Source organism: Thermobia domestica, chromosome 12 (genome assembly GCF_964235325.1).
Source record: "Thermobia domestica chromosome 12, izTheDome1.hap1.1, whole genome shotgun sequence".
Classification (NCBI taxonomy): Eukaryota; Metazoa; Arthropoda; class Insecta; order Zygentoma; family Lepismatidae; genus Thermobia; species Thermobia domestica.
The window spans coordinates 104,351,636-104,378,981 of NC_137465.1; the positions used below are offsets into that span (position 1 = coordinate 104,351,636).

Consider the following 27,346-nt stretch of genomic DNA (forward strand, 5'->3'; position numbering starts at 1 on the left):
ACTTACCAAAGCAGTATATATATTTTAAGATTATATATTTGTGTTACAGTTTCGGCTATGTAACAAATATATAATCTTAAAATATATATACTGCTTTGGTCAGTTGGAGTTTATTAGTAATCTTGAATTTTCCAAAGCTACAATGAATAATTTATAGGTTTCTATCAAAAATACAGGTTCATTTCGTGAGTTAAGTGTCACACTAATGAAATTTGTGTAGTAATGCGATCCATTTGAATTCATACAACCTTTCACTGATATTTTTCATTAGTAGCATCTATCTTCCGTCTTTGGCCCAGGAAATTGCATTCGTTTCCCCTGTTTGGGTCAGCACTAAACTAAAATTTTCTGGATGTAAGGAGGGGGAATGGGGAGGAAGTGGGAAAATACTATAATGTCCATTTCTTAATATATGCACATGAACTGTAGGCCTAAAGTATCGACAAATAATACTAATAAACTGAAGAAATTTTTCTTTATCTCAACACCTGTGACTTAGTTTAAACATAAGGACATCACCCTATATCACCAAACGCAAAGAGCGGAAAATGCATCTTGTAAAATTAAATCTCTTGGCCATAAAAACTTGAAGAAGCAAGCATATAGATTCTATGAGATAAGTTATACACGTGCTAAAGGATTAATAAAACATGTTTCTTTCATCTCTGGCTCCTGACTTGAGGTACTATCCTACTACTTACCTAGCATGTTTTAAGGGGCGTTTTAAGAGATCTTTAATTAGGAAGGCTCGGCTTCGAATCCTGAGTGAACCAAGGTGTTTTTATACCTATTCTATGTTGCATACAATTAGCCAGCTCTGTTACTCTAGAGCTGTCTACTTCCTCTTTGCTATAAATCGAAATGTAAACGAGTGGTAACTGCAAAGGACCTTTGTGCGACAAGGGAATTTTTAGTTTCATTTCAAATACGTACAATAAAATATGAAAGCTCATGTGATAGTTGTAGGATTTAAATGTACGTACAAAGCTTAATAAAACCCTATTTTATATAATAAAACTTTTTTAACTTTCACAACCCTAATTCAAATAAATACGAAGACTGAAGATAAGGTACATTGACCAAGTGCAAGATTACCTAAAAGCGATAAATATTAGCAGAAAGCTAAGACTGGAATGGAGGCAGATAGTATCAGGGGCAAAACGCCCAGTGCTGTCCTGTCATGTGGTAAGATAAGGTATACTAAGCATAAAGGTCTTCTGTCTGTTCGGAGGAAATAACTGAACACCTTAAAAAAAACTGCTATGTGAATGACACTCCATGTATATCAAGTTTCCATCCAACCCCCTTGTTAACGAAATTTTCTGACGATTTCGGGACAAAAATTTTACAATTATGATCAAGCGATTCAACAGATTTATTCTATCATCCCACTACCTATTAATCAAATGCCAATAATATTTGTTAAAAGTCCGTTATATCACTTGTGACCAGTTTTATAACTACGCTTTCCTCCTATCAGCCTTTCTGATTTGAAGTAACCATACCTACTTTAACAATGTACAAACCAAAATGAAACCAGTATATTTCAAAATACAATGAATGAAGTTTTACAAAGAATTGGCAAACTAAATCCTGACAAAAGCACTTGAAACTACCTGTCCTTCCGAATTTCTAAAGTAAAAATAACACCGTGTCAATATTTCAAAGGATACCTTAAGATTAGAAGATACCGACAGGTTTCTCCGTCGATTTTCTTTGTTTCAAAGGCTAGAAGCACCGACAAAAACCCAGGCGAACAAGCCGAAGAAGTGGGTCATGAACAGCTTTTTTTTCAAGGACCACCAGATGACTGACAATAGTAATGGGCGATTCGGGACGGGGGTTCTCTAAAATTAGAATTCCTTACTTTACCTGTGTACTGAAGAATTTCATTTCGGCCATGCAAACTTCAATTGGCACCTATTCAGAGTAAAGTTGCTCTTCAAAATAAACAAGGCTAGTAGCTTTTCAAAGAAATTATAAACAGCCATACAGTATTTATAAATGTTATGTACAGTTTTTTGTGTATGTATGAACCTGAACTGAAGACAGTGATTGCTGTGTTCATTCCCAGGTGAAAGTAATACGATTATGGGAAGTTCACACACAAAAAAAGATCCCGGTAGCCACCCTCGTACTACATGAAGCAAATTTTTGAACGTTTAATAGCATTTAGAAGGAACGGATTTTGTACATGAAAACTAGGACCAATTTTCCTCCTGCCAACAGCTGTGTAATTTTATCAGATTTGATTAGAAGATCATTTAAAAATTTACGATTCAAGGCTTTTCAGTAGCAAGCAGTGTTCGAAGTGGGGAAACAAAGCAGAGGCGGTATATGTTTTATTACAATTCTGACTAGGCATACCGGCTATCTAAATGCTGAAATACAGTGAAGGTATGTTGCCTAAAAATCGCATTTCTATTTACACAATGACTCAAAACCATGGAAGAACTTTTCCGTAGTAATGGGCGGGAAAGCATGGAGAGGCTTTGCCCAGAGGCGGATCTAGAAGGTAAAAACTGGGGGGAGCCAGACCCCAGACAATAACTATCATGAGTTTATTATACAGTTTAAAAAGTATATAAATAATAGCTTAAATTATTTTTGTCACTCAAAAACAGGGTGGACCTAGGTCCCCTCGGTCCCGGGCTAGATTCGCCACTGGCTTTGGCCCCCGCCACAACTTTCTGAAAAAAAAATTATTATATATATATATATATATATATATATATATATATATATATATATATATATATATATATATATATATATATATATATATATATATATATATATATATCCCTTTATATTGTAATATAAAGAATTATACACAAAAATGCTCTAAAATCTAGTTTTTATATTAACAATTTGTAAATGGTTTCTAGCAACACCACTGGCTTTCTGAGTACCCATGAAGGTAAGTCTATAAAAGGTCTACTTAATTTGGCCAAATTATATTCTATTCTAAAAACCCTACACCGTGGTTTCTTCATATGCAAACTCTTTGGTAGCAGTTGCATGCAATAAGCAACACAACCAACGCGAGTTCTTGTGTAGGAGCAAAGCGTAAACTTCTTGGTAGGCACCTCATTTTAAAAACAAAAGGATAAAGAAAACAAAAATGTTTGCTATTGCCAACTTAGAAGTTATTTCTACTAACAAATAAAACCTTAGGACGTGCAAAACTATTTGCCAATTACTGTGTATAAAATGCATTTATTATAGATATATTAGCATCGACTTTCCACTGACGGCACGTTTTGATCACTGAAAAACCAGAGGCGGTATGGCATACCACCGCATACAGCAGCGTTTCCCAATCTTTTTCAACTTGCGGCACACTACGACTGTAACTTGAATTCTCGCGGCACACTCATATATATTATTTGTAAATATGAAATACCGTTGTATTTTTTGTGATTACTGATCTTCTCACAAAGAAAGCTCGATCACTGGTTTTCCCCCGTGGTAAATCATTATGCTTATTTTACATTCTAATTTAAAAATAGAAAACAATTGCAATGAAATATTGGACTCAGGTTCTTAAAACTATGCTTTCTTTTTCGAAAGCTCTATCCAACCTTCACTAAGAAAGATCACTAAATAACGAACGAACAAACAAATCTGTTTAAAAACACAAATGTTGATAATTTGTATGCATGTTTGCTTTGTAGAAATATTTGATATTTTAAAATTTCAAGTTACGAAATAGTCTGCAACAATAAAGAAGCAATAATAGTCATAACAATGATAAATACTTTTTTCAACGAGTTGTAGATTCATAGAGGTTCATAGTAAATGTGAAATACAAATATACATTTTTCTTATGCCTTGCAATTTCATTCCTATAGAATTAATAATTTGTTTCGATTTCCTCGCGGCACACCGGTTGGGAAACGCTGGCATAGTCTCACTTCGACCACTGGTAGCAAGTTACAGGTCGTAGTAAAATGAACAAAAGTACGCAATATCATGAATAGCTGAATTCTCCAGAAAAAAGTTAAATCAGTTAATGGTTATAAAAATAAATAAATAAATAAAACTAACGCGCGTAATATAGGAAGATCGTAATACCCAACAATTCTATTGTGTGCAAAACTATTTTATCTTCAAAAACAACTAACACGACTCGTTCTAATTTCTGAACACTATAAAAAGATGAATGTAAATATATTTTTTAAATGATCAGATTGTAGGGGACCTAATTGGATACCGTAACTTCGATTCCCCCACCTCTCTCTCTATGCAAATTTAGTTCAACTTCAGAGTCAACGGGGCTTTGCATATGACCTTGACTATTCGACTGTTCTGGATCATAGTGCAGTTCACAGCATTGTCGACATTCTAAACTGACCTGGAAACTATTATTTGAGCGAGACCAAAGAAAATCAATACCTTACAAGAAGTGGCGTACTAAAATCTCCCGAAAGAGAGGGGAAAAATATGTTCATATTTAGTGCTCAAAGAACTTTGGGAGAAATACAGCACGTATTTTCCGTGCAATTTGGCTGGCAACCTCTGAATTAACGAGTGACCTTCAGACTTCGGCGAGTAGCTCTTCGAAGCATGACAACATGGATGCAGCTTTACCTTGGGTGCGGGCTTTCAACTCGGGAGACGTGATCAGAAACTCTTCAACCCACTCATCTTTGCACAAGGGAAATGATCTCACTCCGGAGTTCACTAACTACAAACGGATATGCGATTATCCTTTAGAAGAAAAAAAAAAAACTAACAGAAAAACAACCCAGATTCTAAGAGATTAATACGAGAAAATTTCTTAAATGCGTATTGAAGTAACTATTCCGAAAGTTTTGTTCTATTTACTCATTTCCATCTATTACTAATTGCACGCATGCCGATTAACTTTCAAGCAATATCTACTTCTGATCAGGCAGATTTCCCCGTAATTTTAAGGACTACCGAATTTCAATTATTCAAGAAACACTTCCAACATACAGTACCCCTGAATAAAGAAAAGTAGCTAACGTGCATATTCTTAAGTTCGATCCCCTAATGAGGCTACTTGCTTAATACATTTTCACACACGGGAAGTGAGAAACTAAATTAGTAGTCTTCTAGTTACTCCTTTTAAACTTAACAACATGCCACTTGGCTTAAGAGCCTGATTTGTGAGCCTGAGCCGCCCCGCGCCGCGCCATCTGTTAGCGATTGGTGGAACTACGTCCAGCCTAGTTACGAACGCGTCGTCCTAACGCTAACCGTCGTATCGGGAGCTTTCTAGACCTATGGTAGTCACATTTTTTATTCACGTGACTTCCCAGTTTGCCTCACGACACTGAATGGACGCCGAAAATTGGGGAAGCAACCTCCGGAATCGAACCCGGGACCACGCAAACGTGAATCCAACGCCCTAACCACTAAATCACGGCGTAGCCATTCTTCCCTTGTTTCTCACGCATTACAGCGCACTCCATTGTAGCAGATGCTCACCAACAATATGACTTAGGCCCTATTTCATCTTCACGCCGTGATGCCCCTCATAAATTATAAACAAGCATTTCGCGTAAATTACTTCCTTAAATAGGGGGAAAGATTGGAAAATACGGTATACATCAAATTTCCATAACAATATGAACCAACTGAAATGCGTAAGAATATCAGTGACTGTCGTGCTAAAAACAGTGTGGAAAACTGAATAAAATTTAGACTTTAGATGTATTTACAACTGAGGAATTTTTCTACTGGTATCTCCCTTCATCTGAATTTTTGAAACAGCTTAGCTGACAGTCAAAGGGAAATTACAAAACCTATCGAATTACATCTCGTGCGTGACTCATTCATCTTCAGTTATTTAACGCCTTGTTTATTTTATTATCAGTAGCAACGAGATCTATTTACGCAACAGCAAAATACGATTCTGTAACCTTGACACACATTCAGCATTTTCTCCTCGCTGACCAATTTTACTCACTTTCATCGGTATGCAAGAAATTTGATTTTTATCTCTAACAAACAAGGTGACGATAAACTGGGATCACCGTTTGATATTTCCTCTTATTTCCTTCAACACACAAAAATATTTCACTAACACTTCCTAGATTTTAATGTATGCTTTCTGAAATAGAAGTGGACACTCCTAGGACCTAGCAGTGTAACTACCACTTCAGAAAATATATACGTATTAGCCTTTGAAAAATAATGCAATAACTGAGTTAGGCTCAAGTAACGGGGAACAACTGAAGTAATTATTTACAAAGGTGCTTTTCTGAAGATGAAGAATCCAGTACCACGACTATTTCTCCGTCACTAAAATATTTATGTATTGCTCGTAAAATGCGTAAAGAGAAAAAATCCATTAATCCAGTTGTCAAAATTTTCAGAAAAAGTTCTGCACGCAACAACACACCTTGTTTATACACATGCCTCATTCCCAAGTTCTTGATCGTCTAAAATTCGTTAAATGAACTCACTAAAAAAAAAAAAAATAAATAAATAAATAAATAAATAAACCAAAAACGTGTGAGTCGATCAAGTGATCGAATATAATGAATACTTGAAGTAATCAATAAGCATTACACACTTATCTAACGCATCTTACTCTTTTCAAATTCTCAATCTCAAAATTTATTCATAAAATGTATGGTACAAATATCTTCTGTCAATAAAAGAAAATCAGGCAAATTAAAATCAGTGTTAGTACATTTATTTGTACGTTATGATTTTTGCTGTACGGAAACAAATATACTACTGCATTCCAAATCCCATATATTTCGACTTTTTTTTTTCTAGTGGGCGAATAGCTAACAGTGCATCGTTCCAGAATCGATCGACAAGATAGATTTCGGTCAAACTAAAACAATGGTATCTGCCCCTATTTTACCTACTAATCTTCCAACGAATTTTAGTTAAATTTAGTTTCCATAAGAATGAAATTTAAATGTTATGTACTATGACTGCGATCTAAACAATAGACCGAAGTATTTGTATGCACGGCTGTGGAGTTTCATCAATCGATATGCGTAAAAAAATGAAATGAAATCTTTAGTAACGTCCCACGATTATGCGCTTTAGGCTAAGAGATACTATGATTAAAACAAGTGAACAACGATGGAAGAACTGGTGAAATCAAAGTGGGAGGAAACGAATACTTCAGGAAATCCTACGAGAACGATGTTGTTCACCACAAACCTGCTTGGCCGGGGATCGAATAAGGGATTCCACTCAAAGGTAAGAGCTCTACCACTGAGCCACCATGCCTCTCCCTCGATAGACGTAAATGGAATATACCAACGACACATTTGGAATTACAAGGTAAACAGCTATTCAGGGCACACAGGCGCACCTGAACGAAACTGCGATGAGTTTAACCTCATACACATTTTAAATATCTAAGTAATGACAAAAGAGCAACTGCTCACTACTACTTTCGTTCGAATGGTAGTTCTGGTTTTCAAGAGGATTCTTTTTCAATTACACCGGAATAAGCTACACATTTACATTATAGCTTAAAAAATGTAATTAAAACTAATATAACGAAATCATTTTTAATATACAATAAAATTTAAATAATTCCATGACAGAAAACGAACTTTGGAAGTTTTCATTCTCGCTCGTATCTACTAACGATAAACTATCGAGACGAATTTACCCCCCAAATTGCACCAGTTAGTTCTCTTCATGCATAAATCAGTAAGCCTTGCACGTGGTTCAGCAGACCAAAATATCTCTGCATTCTGCTAACCGACGTCAACTGGCGAGGGGTACCCAGTCCAAAACCTTCACGACGAATTCTTGTTCACGCGCAACTTTCTGCGCTGCTGGGAACTGCAGTGCGTACATCTGATATTTGCTCTCTCTTCTAGCGACGGAAAGTTCTATTACGCATGTAATTTAGTTTGCACCATTGACATATTAAACACGCGTGCAGAACACATTACAATGCATTTTGTATTTGCTTCCGTATATAGCTAAAACTGGGAAGAAAAAAAAATAATTAAGATTTGCAAGATCTTACAACTCATAACATCACTTCCCCAGAAGGTCACAGAGGTGCCATAGTTCTGATTCAAGAGTTAGCTCCCTCTTAGCAAATAGCTTTTCTTGTTTTGTTAAGCTACCCTTTAATGCCAAAGCGTATTTTCCCTACACTTTGCTACAAAACTTAGCTAAATATGCCCGCCCGGTCAGGTTGTTGAAATGTTCATACTACTGATATCTAAACTACTATTGCAAATTCAAATGCAAATCTTAAGACATTCATATTCGTATTTTGAATCCATTTCAAGTCTAGAAATCTATAATTCATTTCGTAATCACGAAGGAAATTTACTTGCAAGAACCTGCAATTTTGAAAAAGCTTCCACGCTAGAGTTAACTTTTCCAATAGCCTATCTCAAAAGTAGTACCGCACATTACAATCGAGCAAAGGCGAAATTTATCCCGCTAACATATTCTCTCTCTACATTAACATTCATCTACCAAGTTCAACTTTATTATTATTATTATTATTATTATTATTATTATTATTATTATGGGCTTTCCATCCTCCGTATCGATCCAAAAACAATACAATAAAAATTAGGCCAACTTGCTGGGTAAAGCACTGATTTCACATGTATAGTTCTACATTTGTACAACCTAGATTGCTACCACTACTCTTTCTTGTCCGATAAGAAATTTGTGACTTTTGTAAACCAGTTTCACGCTACCCACTTTGCTTCTTAATTCTACCCGACAGTACTAGCCCCTTGCATTAGCGTACCTCGATGGATATAGTGATCAGACGCCCCGTTTTAGTCGGGATAGTCCCTTTTTCAACCTGTCCCGTCTTCTCAAACGGAACGCTTAAATATTCAGTTTTTAAGCAAGAAAGGAACATTGTCCTATAAGCGATCAGAGCAAATTCTAATCGTTTCTTAAACGACTATGTACAGATATATTCTGATACCGAAGCTCATTTGGAAGTTTATGGGCCCTATTCCAGCACAGATGAGTTAAGTGGCAGGCTTTTCACTGTCTCGAACTGATATGAGTATTAATACCTATAGAATAAAACATGGCCAAGGCAGTAGTTTACTAAGAATTTCAGACCTTAATCCTCTAGAAATTAATTTAAAATGTGAATACTTGGGAAATTTTCAGTTTCCATGGTTAGTACATCAACTTTACATGATTACAATAAGCGTATAGCACAATAGGCTTCGAATTACAAAAGAAAAACACCGAATTAGTGAATTCATTTAATCCCTGTAAATCCAAACATGGCTGAGCAGGATACTTAGGAAAGCACGGGAACGTTTAAGAGTATGAACTAATAATACTGCATGAACTGAAGAAAAATAAACATGAAAATAATTCCATACTTTAAAGGCTTGCTGTTAATACTCACGATTTGTGTAGTATATACTGTAGGTACACAGCATCAAGTTTTCAGTATTTGGGTATAAACAGACTTGTAGAAGTGACTACCTATATAAATAATGAAGCCCCATATTCTCCATTGTCATTTCGCACTATTTTTCTACTCCAGGCCTTAATTTCCAGTTTACCATATCCCATCTGAATCACGGTGGAAGCAATTTGCAATCCCATTCTTGCACCATAGGCACTTCCTAAAGTATTTAAAGAAAATATTTGAAGGTTTTGAAAGGTAAAGCTAGAAACAATATCCGAGACACGACCGGATTGGACTAGACGGAATGCAAAACGTTAGCTGCGGGGTTCCTTTGTAGATAGCATTATTTTCTGCTAGATCACAGTTCAGTATATTACATCCTAGAATTTGGAAATTGTATCCGTAACAAGTGAAAATTTTAGTACCACCACGACTCTTTTGAACCACTGAATATGGAAACACACTCAGTGTATGGAAACACACTGGTCAATGGGTAACGTTTCCGATACAAATTCGAAATGTCGTGCAGACTCAAGATTACGAGCGCAGTCAAGGTCAAAAATATTGACTGCAGTGACGCTAAGTTTGATAGAGCGACGCTAACTTGCTTTTAGAGTGATACATGTCAGGCAGGCTCAACTGGAAATATTGAGAAAAATCTAGCGAATAAAAATATACCGAGGTATATTATAAAATCAGTAATCATAAATATACTGTCTTCTCGCTATTTGAGTACATGCGTAGACTAGCCAAGGTAGCCAAAATCAGTTATGAAAATATGCAACCTACTGGGCGCACTGGGAAGTATTGGAATTTAATATCAGCTCTTACTAATCAAAAGCCTGGTCTCCTTATGATTAGTCTTTCAAGCACAAGGATTAAATTTATTTCAAACAATGAGAATAGCCTACACCTGACCCTTAAATTTTAGTTTTATCGACAGAAAACTATTAGAAAAATTCAAATAATTTCGAAAATATATTCAGATTACGTAACGAGTATCTAATAGTATGCTATATTATCGAAAACACAGCTTAATGTATGGGGAGCAAACTATGGTAATATATTGGCTCCGTTTACCTTATTGACCGGCAAATTCATTATGTGAAAAATTTTATTACGTAATAATCTCTTACGACACCTACTTGATCCTACTACAAACTTATGACGAAGATCACAGAGATCCCTTCATTATGAACATTATTACCCCTCCAGTCTCCGTTCACTTCCAACACCATGAAAACATAGGTCTACTTTATTAGCAGGTCACTGATAACCACTACTGCCTCCTTCGAAAGACTGCTAAGTTAATTATTTCCTTTTTACCATCTCTGTGATGAAAGAAAGGACGCTCACGGAGGTAGAATGCTTCTACAAAGCTTTAAAAAAAAAAAAAAAAAATCAAGCAAACAGCGTTCAAGAACAATTTCTTTCGTAGAACTCACAAGTGTGTGTATTCTGCCTTCAATTACCAAATGCAAAAATTGATAAATGCACAAATATTAAAAAAAATACTTTATTCTCCACTCGTATCTACCACCTTTTATTACGTATTATTATATACTTTGATAATCAGACCTACACAACTCAAGTCTACACTTGTGACTAAGGTCGAATACTACGTTTACAGTTCGCTAAAATTCGTTCACTACCTGGAGGTATACATAAACACAAAAGTTCCCATCACTGACAACAGTTTTAATTCTCCAGATTAAAATCAACAATTAATTACCTGTGCATTATTATTATTATTTAATGCTGAGAAAGGCACCAGTAAAAGTTCTAAAATTACCTATGCGATTTACAAAAATCAGCGCAAATTTCCATCCTACAAAAACCAACTACAAGTATTTTACTCTAGTTTCATGAATATTAACTGATTCTGAACTACAGATACTCTATGCACCCTTGCCGTAACTAGCAGCAGCTCTACGACAAGACTATGTAGTATAGAGCTCCCTCGTTGCTAACGGTAAACAGTTAGCATACACGCCTACACGCCTTTGGTGTAGGAGAGAACGGCTATACTTCCGGCGGGAGTTCATGTGGATGCGATCCCACATTAATCTTAAGCTATAGATCTAAGTCTCATATACCCTTGCTGCTGAAGAGGACGCTAAACTCAAATCTTATGTATAGATTTGTCGCATGCTACTGTGAAGTCCACAGGGTATTACCAAAAATAAAAACTATTACAGTTGAGAAGTAACGGAGAATACTGTCAGTCGAACGCGTTGGAAGTGTGCAAAAATGAGACAGCCCTGTTTCCTACGAATTGTTCGTGGTTTAATTCGTCGTATGGTGCCTTGCATCCTTAACGAGGGCGATGCATGATGGAGTATACCAAGGAAATAATTAGGCGTTTAAAATGAATGATACATCTTGTGTTGGTAGCAGATGTATTTACGGTTGCATGTGTCAAAGTACATATATGAAGAAAAACTAAATAAAATTAAATATTTCAGTTTAACATCCTGCGTTTATGCCCTTAGGGCTAAGGAAGACTACAATTAAAGCAAGTGGATGATGTAAAATTTGGTGGAATGAAATGTGGGAGGAAACGGGAGTGCTTCGAGATCAGACAATTACTCCACAACTTGGCCGGGATCGAACCAAGGACCTCAACGCACCAGAGGTAAGCGCTCTACCACTGAGCCACCGTGTGCCTTAATATATGAAGAGTTTTAAAAATGTCTGCTGCTTACCTGAGTTTTACTGAGTATTCGTAAAAGAAATAGAGCTCAGACTGTTACTACTTTTACAGCTTCGATCCAGAGCAGTCACATGATTGTATTTCCGGAGGATTGATATAAATAACAAAAAATACCATTTGCAGTAAAGCAGACCACCTTTAGGTAAAGCCACATACACGTGATTTTTTTCAGTAGACTGCAAAATATCTGAAGAAACAAGCAACGAATGGGGGGAGGTATTCGAAACAACGCTGATACCTTAAAAGTAAAATTTACGTAATAAATTTAGCCTATCGCTCGCTATACTGGGGGTTGGTGGGAGGCACCTTTGTAAACAAACAAGGACTAATTTTTCTCCATTGCAGAATCGGATTTTCCGTTAAAAAAAAAAAATAATCGGAAACTGATTCATGACAGATGGCGCTAAAATCAGTGAAAACTAGTTTCAACTGAGGGTTCTTCAACTGATAGCCCGCACGTTTCATTCCACAATAAATATGCAATAAACAGTTACGTTTTAAGTGTATTTCAAATTTGGGGTATTACTGATACCACAATGCCTAATTTCATGATTACGGAGTAATTTATACTATAATATAAAACAAAAAATATTTTACTAATCTAGGATATGTACTGTAACATCTTCCCCATCAAATGAAACATACGACGGTCAATGCACGGTGTCACAATACTATGTTGTACCAGCAGGCGCAACGAATTTGCAAACATTTCCTTAAGAGTGTAAAGACCTCAACGCCAACGTTATCGAAGATGCAAACTTCACAGCACAAGTTGACAAATCATTGAGATTTATTGAAGCAAATTTTGAAGTCTCTGAATTTTATAATCAGAGAATTACACTGGAAATAGTGGTACCTATTTTGAACAATTGATCCTCATCTTGGAATAGGCTATGGCATACGTGGACATTCCAGATTCTACGAACAAGAACTGTTCCTCACGGTGAATATGTTGGCGAGTCAATTGCCAGAATAACTTAGTCGGGTTCTCATAAACTAATATATACATAATGGAACTTTAATCAGTAAACACCAACCACAAAATTACAAAAGCCCATTTGGAAAAGTTAATCAATATTTTTCGATACTAAAAACCTGAACTTTCGAACTATTGCTCTGTGGAAAAGCACCTCAATTTTCCTAATGATTTATTTGGGGAAACTACTTCAAAACACGAAATCATATAATGCACTAAACAGAAGAATAATTTCTGGGGAATAAAAGTAAAGCCACCTCATGCAAATTCGAATAATTTAGGCCCAAAATAACTTATTCCAAAGTCAATCATTTCGAACTCACCACTATTCAAGAATTAATGTGGAACGTTAGTGCAGTCTTTTAGATAGTTCATTCGTACTTTCACAGTTCGGAAGAAATTTTATTTATCACTTTACTGGAATAAAAATTAAGAAGTACCCGAGATATTTGTGTTCTTCCACCGGGAATCAAATTCCGGACCACGTATACCAAAAGCACACGCGCTACCCACTAAACTAGCGGAGATGACTAGAACAAAAAGTACTGGGGGAACGTATGGTTTCTAGTAGTGTAGCTATCTCTTCACTTTTTTTTTTTTTTAAATGAAATATCACTAAATATGTGAACTAAGTCAAGAAATTAGTCTGAGTCCCTTAGGGGCTAAACGCACAAATCCCTTAAGGACAACAGTCCCTTCCCTCCAAGTTCAATATCTGACTGAACGCTATGATGGGACAAAATATTGGCTTCATCTATGAATTTTGTACGATCTGCAAGTTGCAAAAATTTGCTACCTTAACTTTGTCGCTTACAAGGGAGATCCACTGTTGTGGAAATGAAAAGATATTTAATGTAAAAACTACACCGTGTAACGTGATACGTAAACCTATATGATGTTATTAAAACATTCAATTAATCTTCACTTTCTGCAAGAAAAGTTCATATTTTAACAAAATTTAGAACTGCAGATTTTATCTACAAAAGCTGTTTAAAAAAACAATGTAATAACGTAAAATAACAGTTTCCAAGTATCTTTATACAGGCCACAACTCCGAAAGCAGTTTGAAGTCATTACAGTGCACTCCAATTTAAGAAAAATAGTGAAAATTCACTTAATAGGATTTAGTAAAAATTAAACGCCCCCAAAATGTAATTACTGTTATTCAATTATTCACAAGAATTAAGGAAGTGGTCACGCGGATGGTGAAGACCCTTACCGTAACTTTTAGATACAGCTGGATGGCCAATATACGAGAAATATTGACAGAAGAGCAGTCAAGACAGAACTAGAGATTCGAAATCACGCACAAAAATTCGATAGCTATAAGCGCTACCCAACAGTCTGAATTAAGCTTTTCATAAAATCCACTGCACAACTATGTTTAAAAGAAATCTTACAATCGCAATTTAAATGTTAACTCATTATCAAATTTAGCTTCCGAGAAAACTGACTATGTTGAAACTGTTCATTTATATACAGGTTAGAGTTTCAATCTCAAAATTTAGATTAGAATATGTTCACATTTAAATTAAATGGCTGTATTAATTCAAAGGAGACCAACAAATTTTCTGTAACGTACTCGCATAATTACAATCAGGTTTGGAGACTGATAATCCACCTACTGTCTTGTAATTAACTTCCCAGCACGAACATTGAGAAAGTGACAGATATACTAACCCTTATTCAGTAAGGCTTGTTCCTACCATAATGTGAAAATTTTAATACGTTAGCAAATATATATATAACTTGTGGCCTCAGACAATGCACACAACCTACACAGAAATATATGCAGAGAGCCTGTGCCAATGCCTTCCAATATAGACTATACAAAATTTCTTTGTATTGTACTTAACTATAAAATTAGAATATAAAATCCTTTAACAAGCTTTAGAAATTTCCAACCTGTACATCATTTTGTGCATTTTCGAGTTTATAAAAAACTTTTCATACTTTCAAAATCGATCCAGTCAGTTAGCATCAACGGTTATGCATGCAGATCATGAGCACGAACTATTTAATTAACTTTAAGGAATGGAGTTACTTGGATTTAAGATTTGTTGTGGCTTCTGTCGCCAACAGAAGCTACTCTAGAATAAACACATCACTATACCTTCCCAGACAACATAAAAGCATGTTTGTTCTGCAGGCATGAGAAAAACAATTTAAGATATACACTGCCTTTATCGCCACATTTTACAATGCTATAATTCGTAAATTATTAGCTACCTAACAATAGGTTTTTAAAAAACTGCGATAAGAAGTTACTAAAACAGATCTGTACGAAAACAGCGTTGCCGTATGTAATGTACAAGTGCAGAAATCGACAAGCGCGTGATGGAATGCAAGTCGAACACTTTTTACAATGCACTACAAACAAAGTGAAGCAATATTCGCTTCGTTTCGCTTTCAGTTACCTGCTGAATCCAAACTATAATTAAAAGTACCAACGTAATGTCTCAAAAACTTACAAACCCTTACTTAAATGTTACTGCACAGATTTCTGAAAAGCCTTTTCGTACTTAAATGTCAGCATCCTTTAAAACTTACAGCTAAACAAATAGACCCAGAAAACAAAAGTCACATGAAAGAATTTAGCATAATAGGAAACCAACTTCAAAACTTCCTCAAATTGCAACACGAAGATTTGGACATCATGCCAGTCGGTCATTGCCAGTACGGCTAGTTTCACGTAATGGAAAATTGATGATCGCCCATTACTCTATTTGGGGGACTCAGTGGTAGAGCGCTCACATCTGGTAAGAGTTTCCCGGCCATGCATGTTTATAGTGAACAATATCGTATTTGAGTACTCCCATTTCCTTTCACATTCTCATTCCATTTTTCATGATTCTAATTAATCATTCGTTTCTTTTAACCTAAAAAGGATTATCATGGAAAGTAAAACTGGAAGTTATCTCACTGGTATTTTTTCAATCCAAAAATTTTCCATCCAAATGGAGTCATATCCACCAATGTATATGAATTACTAACAAAAGGAGAAAAATCCTTCATTCGTGGCGGAAAAAATCGTGCTGTTATAGTAATATCTACCAACTTCCTTTAACTATTACAACAGTTCATTAAATTACTATTAAAACCTCGAAATCCAATTATCCTAAGAACCATATAGATGTTATTCTGTATATCGCCTATTCTGAGGAAGGGTGGTCACTTTGGACAGTCACTATCCCAACAAACCATATAGATGTTATTCTGTATATCGCCTATTCTGAGGAAGGGTGGTCACTTTGGACAGTCACTATCCCAAGGTTTATTCCCGATTGAAACTCTCGACTGGATCCCACACTAAACGTTTACGTATACGCAGTGTGCGAATTAGACCATTTATATTGCGAGGGAGGAATAAAATTAGGCCAACTTCACGTAGAGCCTGAAGGTGCAGTAATTCAAAATAAGAATGCTCTACCCCCCCCCCCCCACACACACACACAAATATATGATATCTGTAATAAATAAGGGATTTGTTAATAAATATACCGACAATAACTATGTATATATTGTTTGACATGCACACACCACACCTAGCCTTTCTGAACGTGTTTAAATGTTGTATTCACTCGTGCTCGTAGCTCTCGGCCCGACTGATAGCATGATCACAAGCATATGTTAATTTTTCCGCTCATATTGAAATCTTCCATTTTGCTGTTACGAAAACCATTAAAATTATCAGATAAACTGGACTTCATTTTTTTTTTTTTTTTTTTCAAATATCTATTCCATGACGCTCAGGAAATCAACACTTATAATTACTTTACTGTTAGGTTACAGCTGAGTTGATTCACTGCGTTATCAAATGCAGTATAAATATTACATTGAAGTTTTACAGACGGTATTGGCATGGACAGCAAACTGTGCAGCGAAAAGAAAAAGATGGAAAGTGAAGGGTTAACTTTAAAAAGCCCGCTCCAGTTGAAGTGCTTATATAGACACGGGCGATGAATGACAAGGAGAATGCTGAAACAAATCTTATGCACTTCCCCACCTTCACTAACGTGCGTGCTCACTACGGACGCATCGTCAGCATGTACACTCATGTCCAAAATTATTGACGCATGTCTATAAATATGTTGTTTCAGGAGTATAATTTGATAACGAATTTGCCCGGTGTTTCTTATAATGTTAGTATGTGTATAATCGGCAGACATGTATGTGGCAAATTTCATGTCAAAAGAGCAGTAAATATGGATAAGAAAACGAAAATAAAACTTTCTTGTCCATTTAGCAACATTTTGTATTACTCATTCTAATTTTCGTATTTATAATTCTTTTCCTATGAAATTTACCACAAATATACAATTTCGGATCATACACACAGTATTAGTATCGAAAGTACCCTGGAAAATCATCATCGAATTATATTCGTACAAGAAGATAGTTATAGATATGCAACAATCATTTTGAACATGAGTGTACGTGAATATATAGCCACGAGAGAATATATAACTCAGATTTTGAATACAGTTTCAAAAGTTTATTTCCGTAAACTATAGAAGACAGTGATGTTCAGACAATAATAGTCCATTTATGTTCTATTAAGTCCACTTGTTCTATTTATTGAATATTATGCAAACCTGCACACTAAAATAAAAATTAAAACAATATTATATGCTGCTTTGTTATGCGCAATTAGTACATTCAAATTCACGAACGACGACGAACTGAAGGGTATGAGGATACCGTTGCAAGTAACAACTGTAGTCATAATATAGTTTAACAAAGCAACGGTGAAAATAGAGGGGAAATTATCAAAATTGAGTAGTTTACGTCGCTCATTTCGAAATACGGCTAGCAGATTAAACTTATAAGAAATGACAAAATCAGTGAAATTTGGCGTTATACTAACGCATGCTTCGGGGGGAAAAGCGAGCATTCCCGGTGGGGATACTTCAGTCGATTTCATTAGGGAGGAACAAAATGTGACTGTCAGGAAAAATCCCTCTCAACCCCTGGTAATTCGCACTCTGCGCATACGTCTCATAACCTGTGCAGAAACGGAACATCGAACTCAACCAATCAGAACAGCTTGGAAAGCATCTAATCAGGACAACCTTACTACAGTGATAAAATCCTATATACAGGGTTGGCAAAAACAATGTTTTTTATTGAAAAAAGTTTTTTGTTTAAACCCTGTTTTTCTTTGGTTTAAACCAGTTTGTTTAAATAATTTGCTCTATGTATTTATATCACATATGGAGAGAAATAAGTGATTCGCCTGGTATTATACAACAACCGGGTAATGTTGGAAGGGGTCACATAAGCTTAAAGCGGAATCTTAAACCACTTCTCGGCTTACATCAGAGAGAACCCAAAACCGGGATTAATTGGCCACAAATGCGATACGTCCGCCGACTCACTCACAAAGGACTCATGACAAAAATACGTTGTACAGATCTTTACATACTTGTTAATATAATTGTCAAGAGTCATTTGAGAAGGACAAAGATAAACAGTTGCACAATTGAAACCATTATAAAGAATTATATATGGACAATTTCAAAATACTGTAAGTCTTAAGTTTGTTCACGACGACTTATTAGTCCAAGTTAAAGAAATAAAATGATTTAACTTGCACATCAGTAAGAAGAGTCCACTTTGGCTCTGACCCATTTATACATAAATACTTCTGATTTCAACAAATGCCTTTCGTGGGGTTTGTATGACCCCTCCCCCTCCAAACAAAAGTACAGTATTTCGATGTATTTTATTAATAGTAAACATTATTAAAACGAAACAATTTTTAGAATTTTCCTTCGGTTGCAATTGTATAACAATAACAAAATATATTTAAAAAAAAAAATCAGAAAAAACATTCATAAACTCATTTAAAAAAAAAGCAAAAGTTGACTTTGTAGTATAATCTGAGTAATGAATGGGGAATTTAGGTCTGAATATAATACGAATGATGTACGGGAAGTGAAAAGTGATAACCCATAAATGTGTGTTCATCAAGATTTTACGAACACTTACACTTTTACGAACATTTTTCGGTTTTTGGTTTAAACCAGTTTTTCTGAAGAAAGAAAAAAAAAAAGCTGGTTTAAACAAGCCAACCCTGCGTATATTCAACACTAACAACGATCTGATGCCTACAACATATTATACAATTCTCTATATTGATACTTCCGTATCCCAATGCAAATAGTACGAGTGAGAAATAGGCCTGCCTTACGATTTAATTCTGGACAACTATACCTCAATGGATCATACACATACTGCCTGCAGAAACACGAGACTAGTTAGGAAATTTAAGATAAATTAGTCCCAAGCTGCACCCCACTGTATCTTGTAACGCGGTCAAAGGAATTTAAGTTCGGCAACACCGCGTAATTTTAAGCTTCCCAATACCACGTACTATATTGCCCTTATGAGAAGAGACAGGAAGAAGCATCCAACTTCCTCTTCTGCCAAGCCAAACAAATCTGACTCCCTTAACTAATTTGTGAAACTAAATGTAGAATTGATTAATGTAAAACTGCTTCTAGTTTTTTCCAAACTAGGGCTATATAGTAACTAGTCTCTCAATGACTACAAGAAAGCAAGTAGTTCAAAGGTTCCGAGAATCACGTCATGAGAACATCAAAATCCTAATCCTAAGCTCAACACAAGTTCACAGGAAGATTGACACTTATATCACTTCGTAGAAATAAGCATTTAATATCAAAAATAGCATATAATAATTAGTTCGTACTCTCACAAATCTAAACAGAACATAAGTTGTTGGTTGAAGTTTAAAAACAATTACAGTTAATCCAAACCCAGTGTGATGCGTTCAAATTTTAATGATCTCATCGTGAATGAAACTCGAGAACCACGTACAACAAAACCGCACGCACTGCCCTTCGACCAGTACAAAAGTTTTGAACGGAATTTCCTAAATTAAGCTTGCTAACTGATAACAGATGTCAAATTTCCAACAGGTTTCCATGCAGCAAAATATTACCATTAGCTACGCATAGAGATTTCCTTGTGACTGGACAGTTTTATCAATTAGCTGTGCACCACTGCTTACTGAATATTTAAATGCTGAACTTTAATATTATAGAATTAACAATAACTGCATCTAATTCTACTTTTTCATAACTTGTTCCTTTTAATACGACGATACAGGAGTTCTATCTTTGAAAAACCTTAATTTTGTCCGCAAAATTGAACCACAAATAAAACTTTTTCATAAAACCAGCTTTGAACAAAAAAAAGATAATGAAACACCACAGAATCCTCTAATACATAACCAGATGTGTCCCTATGACTATCAAGGAATACGTGCCAAATGCTTATTTTCCTCCAATGGAAATTGCGTTCTTTCAATAGTTTACATTCAAACAACTCTCACAAGACGGGAAAAAAATCGTTGCATGCGGCTGGTAATTCGATAATACCGGTATTAGCGTCACGACCCACGATTGTCCTCTACACTAAAGCAGATGAATGATTAATTAAAGAATTGGTGGAATGAGAAACTACGGATATTATGGTGTCTACCAATCTCATAGCCTAGGATCGAAACAAGGAATCCACGCACCGGAGACGATCTACCAATTCCGAAAACAAGTCTAAATAGCATCCTTCACATACTGTAATTCAGTCATATTTTCCTCACTATTAAAAGTCCAGAGCTGCAAATTAAGGTGTGCGCTCAGCAATAGCATATGAACATAAGATACTGCTATGTTAGGAAACTATGGCAACAAATGAAAACCTTCCCACGATGCCTAAGGATGTCACAGCACGAACATACAATCAGAAAACGTATAAGTATCTACAATGCGCTACCTTAGGTTCACCTGAATACACTACCGTAACATCTGCAAGACATAATACCTTAAATTCGAAGTTGCACTTTCTCTGTTCGTACTACAACCGGATCATCGAACCACTAACCTTTTTTCTTGATTGAATAAATCAAAAAAGAAAACATGTGTAAGTGCTAAGAATATTTGAAAGCTTACCCCCTCCCTCCCTCCGCCCAATTATAAACATTGTACATTACTATTCACCTTTAAAGTATTTTCAAATAGCCTACAACAAAATGCTGAGAATAATGCAGGGAAGATTGAGAGTAGGCAGACATGACACCGACTGGTTGTCAGGGCTTTATAAACCTTCCTACAGCAATGTGATTCTTGACCTTGAAAACGAGTTGAACGCACCAGTAATCACAGCGTGTACTTTCTCACATGAAAGTGAATGAGGTCTCAGTGAACGTAATTCTTGTGTAATGATTACTTGCTGTAAACTGAAAGTGCGAATTACTGTGAAGATGCTGAAGCATCTAGGGGATTTTTTTTTTTTTCATCCTCACGGGAAAAATCTATACAAGATATCATGATTGACTTTTCACTACTATCAAATAACCAAGAATCTCGAGTAACATTCCAAAATATGGGTCCTTTAAATATTTTATTAAATTACTTTAATTCCATGTTCTTTTCCAGCATTAAGGCACTATGAGACAAATCGTCATTTCAAACCATCTCACGTACGATAGTTACGGAACTAATAAAACCTTCGATGCGCGAGCCCAGTTATACTTTCGCATATCAGAATAGAGCACATTACTTTAACCACAACTATTTAACACATGCGAACTGCCCTTGTTCCTAGCTCGGAACAGAACAAATTTCACAATGGTTCAACATACGGAATTCGAACAATGAAGTCTAGCGTCAGTCAGGTAGTATATCTTATTGAAGCACGAAACAAGAAAATTTTACCCTATAGCAACGTGTTTTCCATGTAGTATCTCCAAAGTGAATTAACACTGAACTCAAAAAATCAAGCAAAGTTTATCTTCGGAAAAACATCAGATTACATCTAGATAATCTCCACTAATCCTCAAGTGTCTACGCACACTGACAAATATTACACAAGATTTCTGTTCATCAGCTACGTTCTGCACATGGACAAGTCACGTTATGGACTAGAAATAAGTTTGCACTACTGTTCTGACAGAAAGCATATACCGATCTATGACCGAAAGACAGCGTAATGCCCTTGTTCTTATCCACTTACAAATTTTACAAAATCGCGCTGTATCACAAGAAACCCTTCTCCCTTCACATGCATACATACATATCGCATCTGGTAAACTTCCTTAGATAAATCAAGGAGCCAGGAAAAGCAGATAATCTGTACTACCTCAAATTTCACAATAATATATACATACTTTTTAAGTGTTCTAGATCAAACATACAACTCCAATTTGGAAAGCATTAGATCTAAGCTTAATCAATCCATCTACTAAAACCTAACTTCGACAATTTTAATTACATACTAATATACAAATTTGGAAGTGTGAAATCCCAAGTCCAACTTTAGCACCATTCTAGAATTAGCTTTAACACCAGAATGTTAACGACATAGTATGTGAAACACCAATAACCAAATGCTAATGCTAAACTGTTCCAGAAAAACAATTTGAATTACTTCAGTAAAACTAAAAAATATGTATGGTCAGATGAGATTCAAAATAAAATTTTCTGAGCTTGACAAATCCGTGATTATTCGACGCAAAAAAAAACTACACATCATTAATATCCCCTACCCAGATATCCCATTGAAATTTAAAATTAAATCGAGCATGCACTGGGATGAAAAAATAACCCTAAGCCAAACACTATAGTTAAACCAAGCCACACAAGAAAGTTAAGGACACATATCCTGAAAACAAAGGTGATTAATCAGCACAAATCAGTAATGTAAACAATTCAAAAAAGGGGATTCACTGACATTGGAAATACTCTACAGGGGATCCCGGATAATTCATTCATGTTCCCATCCCACCCCCAACTAAAAATTTTAAAGATCTAAAAGCCCATCTCCGGACATAAACGTAAAAGACTAGCTAATATGCGAATCGTCTTGTGCATGCTGTGCGCGCGCGTCTGACAGACAACGCCCGAAACCCTCCCCTCCAGACCCTGGCACCAAGCGGTCGATGGCGTTCTATCCAACGTTGTCATATTTATGTGAACTTCACTTTTCTGCAGTCTACCTCACATTTTAAAGATAAGAGTTTTATTATGACTACTAATGACGCGCTAAAATGCTGCAACTGCATTAGTTCGACTGTTCATCTTTCCAATATAAAATCTTAGTTCTATTTTTTTTTTTTTTTTTTCAAAAAAGTAGTTCACATTATCAGAAAAACATCAAATAACACCAGTAATTATCTCACGTAATAACATAGCACGATGGCATTTTTATAAACTTCAGTTATCACAAGTATTATAGGCCTATAATAGTAGTACAGCTCAATCTATAATTCCACTGCTAGTATAATTTAAACCTGAAGTCATAGTATGAAGAAGGCATCAGCTTTCTTCTGATAAGCTACTGTAAAAACACCAATAGTGTTTTCAATATACCAAATCTCCAGTCATTGTACATGGGCTATTTTTAATTACATTCGAGCCATTTACGAACTTCACAAAACTGCATACTACTAGACAACAGACAGCAATCCTCAATCAAAAATTTAAGTTTACACTTCAGCAACACTACTTTGGCACTAAACTTATATACCGGTTTATCTTCCACGCTCAAAAGTAAGTTACCACATCCGTATATGTGTGCATGGCCCACCTGCACCAGTCACTCTGATTACCAGTCACAATTTCACTAAACTAGCAACGTACTGCGTAACTACATTGATTAAGTCGTGAGACATCATATAAAATTACGCAAGCTACAACCCGAGCTTCATTCCCGATGGGAGCACAAAAATTTCCCCAAATCCAAATCCATTAATCAGCAGTCTAGTTCATCCTAGAGAGCATAATAATCGGGACCTTAAAATATTATAGGGCCTATATGGCGTATTTATAATGTTTCGGGGGGAGGGGGTCCATGTATAACACGTGAATAGGCACTTTTCCTTTTGGGTGTCGACAAATTTTAATGAAGTTAATCTTCCTTTAATATTTGCGTAATGACACTTCCAGTTATTAGGAATGAAAACATTGAGTGGACAGAAATAACTGAATGGAATGAAATTTGGCAAATACTGTACAATATTTGTGAACAAAGAATGTAAGAAAATGAAAGTCAATGAAATTCTTAGAAATTGTACGACGGATTGTTGTTGTTTACATGAAATGCGACAAACAAAGTTATTTCAGGGGGCCTTGAGCCCGACAGCCCCCTAAATACGACATGTTTACCTTGTTTTCCATAAAAATTAAAATCGGGTTAACAAAGAACGTAAGTGTTTAATCTGAGCTACGAAAAGCAGAATTTTTGGTAAAATTATTTGCAGTTACTGAAGATTTTTCGCATATTTTGTTTTCAGTGTGAGAACATTTCGGTAAAACTAATACTTAGCTAAAATTCAATCTAATTAGCACATTCTCTTTACTCTCTCCCTTCTCCCCGCCTAGAAAAAAATAAACAAATTCGAAGTATTATCAAAACTTCATCTCTTTACTCTCTCCCTCCTCCCCCGTCTAGAAAAAAATAAACATTCTAAGTATTATCAAAACTTCAAGGAGAAACTGTCAAAACAATCACTACCCCGCTAAACCGGCATCATTTATTAATGATCTATTTTTCTACAGAACAGTTTTCATTTGATTTACGTAACACATTTATAAGCAAACATGAACTTGAGCGAAATACGCCCCATGCAGACCCGCAAACAAAGAGCTAAGACCACATGGTCGGTAGCACAGTTCTTTGTTTGACGCCATGACGGGTGTCTGGCTTGCCGGGTATGCACGTGATGTCTTCTCCACAAAATGATCAAAAATTAAAATTACTCACCTTGCCTTCCAACGATTTCCGCTACATGCTCAGAACTTGGCACAGGCACACACTCAGTCATATTTTGACTTTTCTTCCCCCTATTCTCATCCGCAAATGGAGTGTTGAGTGTATCGTGTTCCGTCGTTGTGGAAGTTTCACTCAATCCTAACATTGATAATTCGAAAGCGAGTTGTAGCGCTCTTTGGTCTTCAAGACCACTGTTACTTCGATCCATATCTGGAAACAGACTAGCGGGCATCACAGGAAAAATAATTACAACATACAAAAAAAGAACACTATACAAAAATAAAGCTTCTTTTGCCACTTTATCGGAATCGGCCTGTACGCCGAGCTATGGGCCGGCTAGGCAGGCGACTGCGAAAGATTCCGCTGCGTTTGCCTGTTTAGGAGAAAGCATGTGCTCGGCCGTTTCTACGACGAAAACAGCGCAGACCCTATCCGAGCGGCAAATTTGAAATGTTCTCTATGATTGGCCAGAGTAAAGACCGCACGATTAGAGCTTTTCTTAATGTAGTTCCTATTGGTTAGAGGCTCTGACTGCCTGTAGGGGAAGTGGAAGAAGGGGGTCTGCTAAAGATACCGGTGGCTAGATATGGTTAAGCACGAGACAGGGTTGCCAGTCATATGAAAGTAGTCGTTCATGCATGCGCTGATGATTAGGCTGCAAATGTCAGAATTCCGCAGCTGTTTCTGCATGTAAAAAAAAAAAAAAGAAAGAAAAAGTAAAATAAAAAATATATAATTGAAAAAAGCACCTATGAGCAAGACCGTTATCCTTCCTTCTATTGTGCTCACAAAATATATGAAACCCGAACTCAATTGATGTAGATGTGTAAAATGTTTGTGTTACTATTTCAAAAGAAGATCTTGACTAATTTTAATTTGTTATTTTTATTTACTTATATTAAGAGGAAAATTAAAATTTGAAAAGTGATAAATTGGATTATCATTCGAATGTGTTTGAGTGGCAAATCAGAAAATTATTTCAAATTTAGTTATCAACACTGCGTCCGGAGCGAAGAAGCAGGTAACTTTGGCCCCTTTGTTGTGTTGTGTTCATGCCATTGACAATGTAAGACAAAGAAATAACTTGTTTTTCTATCTCTTTTTCAACAGGAAAGTGGCTATACCCACTCGGTCTGTCACTCCAAAACTGATAAAAATACGTTTTATTTTAATGTTTGGATGGTAGCTAGCGAAGTCCAAAAGATCCTGTGAACTACAGATACATGTCTTTTATGTTATTACGTTGATAATATGTCGATAAGCTGTGATGTTTTCAGTGATGGCCTCTTGTGGGGAGGGGAATACCCCGGAGCTACGAAACTCCCTGGAGCGATTTCTCCAAGCACATTCGCAATTGTTCTATCTCTTTTCTCTATGACTACTTTCATCCTCCTTTAATCAGTCCTCCTCCTCGGGGAGAAATCTGGAATCATCACTGCTCAAAGCTATAGCTAGTAATTCTTAAATGTTTTACATCGAATGCACTTTTTTGGTACTTAGCAACAGAAGTTACCTTCTATTCATAAAAGCATCCTTATACCCAACTTATCCTCTAAATCACTAGTGATCACATGGTAGGTCCAATCCGACCCGCGAATAATCCGACCGTAGTTAGCCATCATTACATAATCAAAACGACATTTAATTGTAAAAATATTTTCTTTAACTTTTAGTTGTCAACCCCATTCTGCCCTTGGTACTGGGCGATTTGTAGAGAAAAATGCAGTTTCATAGTTGTTTTCAAACGTTCATAGTTCAGGACCTTCTTGGCCTAGATCAACCAAAAGGTTGATTGGGAGTTTAGCGTTCCTTTCAGCACCGAGGCTGTATGAAACGAGAACCTACAATTTAACGTGGAATCCAAACCGCATGAGCTCCCGTTGGGAATCGATACTGGGTCTCCCGCGCCAAAGGTATGTACACTAACCATATATCCACAAAAGAGTTTTCACAGGAAAAGGAGTCACAGTGTATCTTCGCCTTTGATATAAAGGGTTTTTGATTCGACCTCAGTCCATGAGATTTTATGAACGATATCCTTTTATTCTTTGAGGGGGGTGAGATTCACTGTGACCTTTCGCTCCATAATCATTCACCTGTTTCCTTAGCCTACAAAGTAAAATGTTAAGAAAACTATCAGTCATTTCTAGATTATAGGGACATAATTGACATTGATTGGGATAGGGAAAAATCGTACCACTTATGAAATGAAATGAAATCTTTGAGTTTTATGTTCCACGCTTATGCCGGTTAGGCTAAGGAGAGACGATGATGTTGAGTAATGAATGAAATGGTGAGATGAAGGAAGTGGGAAGAAACGGGACCCCAAGCACCAGAGGTGAACGCTCTACCACTGAGCCACCGCGGCCCCTAGGGAAAAATCGTACAAACCGCATTAACAGCGAATGTTACCCGCAAACTATACTAACCTTCAAAAAAACTCAATTTTTGTGAAGGAAAATTAGTCAAATATTTAATTAACGCAGGGGCGAATCCAGGGGAG

At 36.1% G+C, this 27,346-nt stretch overlaps 1 protein-coding gene across 1 annotated transcript in view; it reads right to left on the reverse strand.

The window, feature by feature from the left end:
• LOC145666568 (RNA-binding protein MEX3B) overlaps nucleotides 1-25,289 on the reverse strand; it is a 42,573-nt gene extending 17,284 nt beyond the window's left edge. Inside the window, exon 1 of the mRNA XM_081733919.1 lies at nucleotides 24,835-25,289. Coding sequence (XP_081590045.1) covers nucleotides 24,835-25,075 — 241 coding nt within the window. The 5' untranslated portion in view covers nucleotides 25,076-25,289. The remainder of the gene's footprint in view (nucleotides 1-24,834) is intronic.
• Between the last annotated feature and the right edge of the window lie 2,057 nt (nucleotides 25,290-27,346).